Source organism: Budorcas taxicolor, chromosome 10 (assembly GCF_023091745.1).
Source record: "Budorcas taxicolor isolate Tak-1 chromosome 10, Takin1.1, whole genome shotgun sequence".
NCBI lineage: Eukaryota > Metazoa > Chordata > Mammalia > Artiodactyla > Bovidae > Budorcas > Budorcas taxicolor.
In genome coordinates this window covers 64,777,085-64,784,745 of record NC_068919.1, presented here as the reverse complement: position 1 = coordinate 64,784,745, position 7,661 = coordinate 64,777,085, and the positions used below count along the sequence as shown (strand labels likewise).

The 7,661-nt window shown below is 55.5% G+C and overlaps 1 protein-coding gene across 1 annotated transcript; it reads left to right on the top strand.

The window, feature by feature from the left end:
• The first annotated feature begins 393 nt into the window (after nucleotides 1–393).
• On the top strand, nucleotides 394–7,357 carry BMP4 (bone morphogenetic protein 4). The gene is made up of 4 exons (XM_052646654.1): nucleotides 394–633; nucleotides 3,765–3,889; nucleotides 4,937–5,316; nucleotides 6,281–7,357. The coding sequence occupies exons 3-4, from the start codon at nucleotides 4,944–4,946 to the stop codon at nucleotides 7,135–7,137; spliced, it is 1,230 nt and encodes a 409-aa protein (XP_052502614.1). The 5' UTR covers nucleotides 394–633; nucleotides 3,765–3,889; nucleotides 4,937–4,943; the 3' UTR covers nucleotides 7,138–7,357.
• Nucleotides 7,358–7,661: the final 304 nt, after the last annotated feature.

Below are 7,661 nucleotides of genomic sequence, written 5' to 3'. Positions count from 1 at the left end.
GTTACTCCTAAAGTCAAGGAAGCCTAGACTCCCATGGGTATTTTTGGAAGGTACTGCGACTAGTCGGTGCATGCTTTCTAGTACCTCTGCACGTGGTCCCCAGGTGAGCCCCGATCGCTTCCCAGAGCTGGACACAGCGGCGTCCCAGCTCTGGCAGCGGCAGCGGCGGACTCGGGCGCTGCCTGGGTTTCCGGGACCAGGGCCTGCGAGGCGAGGCCCGGCGGCTGGATGGGAGGATGTGGGCGGGGCTCCCATCCCAGAAAGGGAGGCGAGTGAGGGAGGAGGGAAGAAGGGAGGGGCTGCCGGGGAAGAGGAGGAGGAAGGAAAGAAAGAAAGAGAGAGGGAAAGAGGAGGAAGGAGATGCAAGAAGGCAGAGGAGGAAGGAGGGAGGGAACGGGAGCGGTGCTCGGCCCGGAAGCTAGGTGAGTTTGGCATCTGAGCCGAGGGACCCGAGCCTGCGACATCGCTGCTGATCAGTGCTGAGTTATCTCGCCTCTCTCCCTGATGGGATTCCCGTCCGCGCCGTCTCGAGCCTGCTGCGCCCCAGTCCTCGGCCCTCGCCCAGGTTCACTGCCGCTGTTCAGAGGTCCCCAGGAGCTGCTGCTGGCGAACCCGCTACTGCAGGGACCTATGGTGAGCAAGGCTAAACCTGGCGAAGGGCGGAGGGGGGTGCTGAGGCGCACCCTTGAGGGGAGAAGTAGGGGATTCTGGTTGTGGTCGAGGCAAAATATGTCCTCCCCCCCAACGGTGGTACTAGAGGTTACTAGATGTAGGGATGCTGGTGCTGAAAGACACTTCCATATACACTATTGCCTCTGCCCAGACCACTTTCTCCGTTCGGTAGCCCCGGGCGACTTCAGCGTTTACTAGGTTCAGGGCAGGAGAAAAGGGGAGAGGAGAAGCCTTTCGTTGGAGGTCGTTGGGAAAGACTGTGGGGTCTTAAGCGGAACATGACGCTCGTGGACTAGCATTTGCGACTGTCCGGCGAGAAGAGTCGGAGAGAAAAGGGAGTGGTGGCTCTGAGGTCCGGAGAAAGTGAGGGGATTGAGGGGCGTCGAGGTGGAGAGAGAACACCTAACCTGGGCTGGTTCGGTGGTGGGAAGCGCAATTCTGCGGTTTCTGGAGCGTGCGCGCCGCCGGAGGGCTGCGTCTAGGAGAGTGTCACCCAACCCAGCCAGCCCCCAGTCGGCGAAAGCCCCTGAGCGCAGGCGAACCGCAGTTGCCCAACACGCCTACTCCACGAGCTATTCTCGTGGACTTGGAGCATCCAGGGAGTCGCTCTTCCATCATTTCGTGGTGTAGGGTCTGTCGGGACGATGGCCGGGATGCTAGCCGCTCTGGGGACGCAGGTTCCTGGATTGTCCTGTCCTTTGGAGAGTCGCTGGCGAGATGCACATCGGACGCACTGCTATTACTGGCCCTCCCGGCCCAGAGCCGACGGAAGAGGGTCCCGGGGTTTTCAGGTCCCTGCCGACCCCTGCCCGCAGGAGCTGGGCCAGCGGCCTTAGACGCTTCCCGGGCACCAATTGGTGGATGGTTAGCATTGCGTTTTATGAGCTGAAGTCTTTGTGAGACATTAAAACCCCGAAAGACATTGAGTTGGTAAACTGAGGCCAGCTCTGAACAAACTTTGGAGTTAGCAGAAAACTCGAGCAAGAAAGCAAAAGACAATTGCCACAAGATCCATCCCTGACCCCCAAGAAAAAGTTCTGGAGACGAAAGTGATTTTCGGCTTTTATCTCTTAATTAAGAAAATTGGGGGAGAAAAATGTGATTAGAGAAGAATCCTTCTGAATCTGAAACTGAAACACAACTCCCTCTTCCCCAGGTTTTTGGGTTTTAGCGCCGCGCGCTCTCGCGCGGCGCCCTGGAAGATTCTTAGGGTCGGAGGATGGTCTGGGGACTGCGGGGCTTCCGCTCTTTCCACTGTGCCTTCGCCCGCGGGGACTGGCCCTTCTTCGTCTGCTTTTCCCACTTCTGGAGCTCCTCCCACGGCATTTTGAGGGGTCTAGGCGTCTCAAAACTCTTTGCTCTTCCAAACCCTTTCGCAGTCAGCCCCAGCCGTGGCTCGGGAGCGGGAAAAACTAAAGCCGGTCAAAAAGCAGCGCGACTCTCGCCGGGTGTGGACCGTCGCGCAGGGGCGCCCGCGGCCTCCGCAACTCGGCCAGTGCGGTGTCTGGCGGCGCTGGGCAGCCGCGGCCGGAGAGTGGGCTAAGCGCTTGATCTTTTCCTCCTCTTCCTCCAAGTGCCCCCAAGTTTGCGAGGGAGAGTGAGGTAGGCAACTTGAGTCCTTGAGCTCTGAAGCGACCCGAAGCAGCATCTGGGAACAGCCCCAGGAAAGGGCAGCCGGTGCCCTCCGCTTTGCAGCGGGAATCGTGGGACTTGGGATCCCGGGGCGGGCAGGGCTGCCGCAGAATTGCGTGGGTCAGGATTTTGAAAAGGCCCCGGTTGCCGCAGTTGGTAGGTCAGTTTTTTTTTTTTCTTCTTCTTCTTCTTTTAAGGCCCCTGTGCTGAGCGACCCACGCATGCAGCATCTTTGGTTAGAATCAGAGCCCTAGTAATTCCTTGAGCTGTGGGTTGGTAAAATTCTTGAAGAAATATTTGCTGCGACTCTGCAGCTGGTGCAAAGGAGGAAGGGGGTGGGGGAGGAAGTGGCGGGGGAGGAGTAGTGGTTTAAAAAAGACGAGCTGGGGAGAGAGCGAGAAAGAGACGCAGACGCAGAGGTCGAGCGCAGGCCGAAAGCTGTTCACGGTTTTCACGACTCCTGGGAATGCGGTGGGATTTCCTTTCTGCGGCGGGTCGGGAGTTGTAAAACCTCTGCGACCTTGAGACCTGAAACATGTGATGAGCCTTTTCTCAGGAGATGCCTCTTTTCGAGTCTGTCGCGAGCCTTGCGTCCCTGCGACCGCCGCCGTGCCTTGAATGGCCCGCCGACCACTTTCTTTGGGGATTTGCTTTCCTTGGCGGGGGATCGCCGTAGTGCGGAGTTTTTCTCCGTAAAGGAACCGGAGAAGGAGCCTAGCGGCGGCTTTCTCACCATCTTCCCACACCGATAACCGCCTAAATATCTCCCCCTCCCGTCCCGCGCGACAGGGTCCGCAGCTTTGGGCTGGAAGCTAAAGCGGCTGTCCAGTTTTTCTCGACATTCTCAGGAGTTCGCCAGGGGGTAACTAGCTGTCACTGGGAGCAGTATTTGGCCTCTCCGAGACCCTGGGGAGGAAGTAGGGTGCGCGCGGCGTGTGTGTTTGTGTGTCCCTCAGCGCTTTCCTTTTTAAATGACCCTCGGTGGTGAGGCTTTCGGCGGCTGAAACTCCGCGGCCCCCTATCTCGGCCCCACCGGAGGCGGGCTCGCGCTGAAAGGCGCAGCCCCTACCGTACTCCCCAGACCCTTGGCTTCAGGCCGCTGGCACGAGGGCCCAGCCCGACGCCCCGAAGGCTACAGGTAGGGGCGAGGACCACGTCCTCCACGCGCCGCACCCGGACTCCCGCCGAGGGCTCAGCAGATTGCCACGGCGAGCTCCTCCCGGTCCGCTGGAGGTTTGCGGCTGCGGGCGGGGAGGCCGGCCTCTCCGGGAGGGGGTGGGGCCGCGGGCGGGAGGGGTGGGGGCGGGGGCGGGCGCGCGGGCCCTTTCACCGCCCGCCTCGGGGAGGGCGGGCTCCTCCGTGCGTGGGGCGGGGCCTCTGCGCTCACGTGACTCATAGGGGCTGGAAGAAAAACAGAGTCTGTCTGCGCCAGTCTCATTATATTCAAATATTCATTTTAGGAGCCATTCCGTAGTGCCATCCAGAGCAACGCACTGCAGCAGCTCCTCTGAGCCTTTCCAGCAAGTTTGTTCAAGATTGGCTGTCAAGAATCATGGACTGTTATTATATGCCTTGTTTTCTGTCAGTGAGTAGACACCTCTTCCTTCCCTCCTCCCGGGAATTCACTCTGCCCTCCCCGCCCGCGCTCGCCTTGTGTCCCTCCCGTCGGACCTCCCTTCCAGAGTCCACACTCTTCTTTCTGGCAGCGCTGTCGCTTTCTTCTAGGCCGGGCAACCACTGCGCTCGGAGCCTACCGGTTCTGGTTAAAGTGCCGCTTGCTCCCACTGGCTCTCTCTCTGATCACTGCGTTGCAAGAAAGGGGAGCGAGAAGGGGCTGAACAAATGAAGTCCTCAGTCAGGGGAGCTGACCGCTCCCCTCCCCACATGACTGGGAGCACCCAGTGCCCCTGTGGCTCGCTCCTAGCTGCTTGTCAAAACTCACAGAGGTCGCCCTTGGAATCATCCCCTCCCACACCCCCTTCCCTGGGAGTGAGCGAGAGGGCGCGATCAGATGCTTTTTGCTGGGCATTTCAAACTCCTCAGCCACAGTAAAATAAACCTTCTGGCCACTCGGTACGCTCCTAGATCCTGCCGCCCCGTGTCTTCACCCTGCTCCTGCTTTTCTGCTTTCCCTCCTCCGAACCAGCTGGAAGCTGTGGAAGTCGGGCTAGGAAGGGCGGAGGAAGAAGGGGGGTGGAGGAGAAGGGAGACAGAGCCTGAAGGTCTGGAGTGGAGAGGAGAGCGCTGGCATTTGCACTCTCCCTCCCCCACCCTTCTTCACCTTCTCACTGTTAACTGTTTATCCCTAAAGAAGCCAGGCTGAGATCATGGCTCAGATAGCAGTTGGGACAAAAAAAGATTAACAGGATGGAGGCTATCTGATTTGGGGTTATTTGACTGTAAACAAGTTAGACCAAGTAATTACAGGGCAATTCCTACTTTCAGGCCGTGCATGGCTGCAGCTGGGGGGGGGGGGGGGTGTCGGGGGAAGACACAAACTTGATCTTTCTGACCTGTGTTACTTCTAGACCCTCTAGCTGTAGCTCTCCACGCCTATGCAGAGACATCTCCATTTCTCTCTAGTTATTGGTGTTTATTTATTCTTTACCCTTCCACCTCCTCCCCTCCCCAGAGACACCATGATTCCTGGTAACCGAATGCTGATGGTCGTTTTATTATGCCAAGTCCTGCTAGGAGGCGCGAGCCATGCTAGTTTGATACCTGAGACGGGGAAGAAAAAAGTCGCCGAGATTCAGGGCCACGCGGGAGGACGCCGCTCAGGGCAGAGCCATGAGCTCCTTCGGGACTTCGAGGCCACACTTCTGCAGATGTTCGGGCTGCGCCGCCGCCCGCAGCCTAGCAAGAGCGCAGTCATCCCGGATTACATGCGGGATCTTTACAGACTTCAGTCTGGGGAGGAGGAAGAGGAAGAGCAGATCCAGGGCATCGGTCTGGAGTATCCTGAGCGCCCCGCCAGTCGGGCCAACACCGTGAGGAGCTTCCACCACGAAGGTCAGTCCCTACCTGGAGTCTGGACTGGGGTGGGGCAGTGGAAGCTGTGGGAAGACGAGGAGTTCAGGTTACATCAGAACCCCAAATCCAGGAGACTGGGAAAAGAGGGCTGCTTACCTTCAAGAGTCTCCAGAGCTGTGGCTGAATTTATTTTTTGGAGACAGAAGGGAAGGGAGGGGTCGGCGAGAAGGGAATGACACCACTCAGACGTGGGTTAGCCCCTGCGGTGTGCTTTTGCTATATCAAAGCCTTTTATGCCAGGTTTTCTGCCTATTTTTTTTTTTTTCCAAAGCACCTACTGAATTTAATATTACAGCTGTGTGTTTGTCAGGTTTATTCAATAGGGGCCTTGTAATCCGATCTGAATGTTTCCTAGCGGATGTTTCTTTTCCAAAGTAAATCTGAGTTATTAATCCACCAGCATCATTACTGTGTTGGAATTTATTTTCCTCTCTGTAACATGATCAACAAGGCATGCTCTGTGTTTCCAAGATCGCTGGGGAAATGTTTGGTAACATACTCGAAAGTGGAAGAAGAGGGAGAGGGTGGCTGTGTGCATGTTCCCTCCTGCCTCTGCTCTGTTGACCCCTCTTCTTCTTTACAACCACTTGTAAAGAAAACTGTGTACACAAAGCCAAGAGGGCTTTAAAAGGGGAGTCTGATGGTGGTGGAGTAAGGAGTTGACACATGGAAATTATTAGACATGTAAAGGAGGTTGGGAGACTCTGTCTTTGGTGCTTGCTGAATGCTAGCTAGGCTTGGCTCGTCTGCTCACTGCCTCATTTATCTGCTCTGTCAAATTAAAGGTATGCTTATTTCTCCCAAATAGGCTTCCACTCTATAAACAGAGTTCACTACTCATCACCCAACTCTTAGCTACTTCTTGACTTTTCAGTCTCTGAAAAAGCTCATGTGCTTTTTTTTCTCTGTTCTCTTATTTTTTTTCCTCCCCAATGGTGCCTAGAACATCTGGAGAACATCCCAGGGACCAGCGAAAACTCTGCTTTTCGTTTCCTCTTTAACCTCAGCAGCATCCCAGAGAATGAGGTGATCTCGTCTGCCGAGCTTCGACTCTTCCGGGAGCAGGTGGACCAGGGCCCTGACTGGGAGCAGGGCTTTCATCGTATAAACATTTATGAGGTTATGAAGCCCCCGGCAGAAGTGGTGCCTGGGCACCTCATCACACGACTACTGGACACAAGACTGGTCCACCACAATGTGACACGGTGGGAAACTTTTGATGTGAGCCCTGCAGTCCTTCGCTGGACCCGGGAGAAGCAGCCCAACTATGGGCTGGCCATTGAGGTGACCCACCTCCATCAGACACGGACCCACCAGGGCCAGCATGTCAGGATTAGCCGATCGTTACCTCAAGGGAGTGGGGATTGGGCCCAGCTCCGGCCCCTCCTGGTCACCTTTGGCCATGATGGCCGGGGACATGCCTTGACCCGACGCCGGAGGGCCAAGCGTAGCCCCAAGCATCACCCACAGAGGGCCCGGAAGAAGAATAAGAACTGCCGGCGCCACTCGCTCTACGTGGACTTCAGTGATGTGGGCTGGAATGACTGGATTGTGGCCCCACCAGGCTACCAGGCGTTCTACTGCCACGGGGACTGCCCCTTTCCACTGGCCGACCACCTCAACTCAACCAACCACGCCATTGTGCAGACCCTGGTCAACTCTGTCAATTCCAGTATCCCCAAAGCCTGTTGTGTTCCCACCGAACTCAGCGCCATCTCCATGCTGTACCTGGATGAGTATGACAAGGTGGTTCTGAAAAATTATCAGGAGATGGTAGTGGAGGGATGTGGGTGCCGCTGAGATCAGGCCTTCCTTGGGGACAGACACACACACACACACACATCCCATCCACTACTCACCCACACACTACACAGACTGCTTCCTTATAGCTGGACTTTTATCTTAAAAAAAAAGAAAAGGAAAAAAAATCTAAACATTCACCTTGACCTTATTTATGACTTTACGTGCAAATGTTTTGACCATATTGATCATATATTTTGACAAAATATATTTATAACTACATATTAAAAGAAAAAAATAAAATGAGTCATTATTTTAAAGGTAAACTAAGTTCTTCTTATCTTCAATTCTTTCTCTTTTCCTATACTCTGTCTCTTTTGGAGGAGATTTTTTTCTGTTAAGGTGGGGTTGGGGTACAGCAGGAGTCGGAAGATGGTACCTGTGGGTGGTTAAGTTGGGAGGCAGGAAGTAGAGTGATGGTGGAGGATGGGAATTGCCAGGGTGAATTGTTCTCCACTTCTGTTTAATGTTAACAAGGACAAGGAGGCAGCATCCTCTCCCATCTGGATGGCACATGCCTTGGA

Excerpts from the sequence above, each read along its gene's own strand:
- BMP4 (XM_052646654.1), top strand. The coding sequence starts at position 4,944 with ATGATTCCTGGTAACCGAATGCTGATGGTCGTTTTATTATGCCAAGTC. Across the intron at positions 5,317-6,280 it reads GAGGAGCTTCCACCACGAAG|AACATCTGGAGAACATCCCA; the intron begins GTCAGTCCCTAC and ends AATGGTGCCTAG.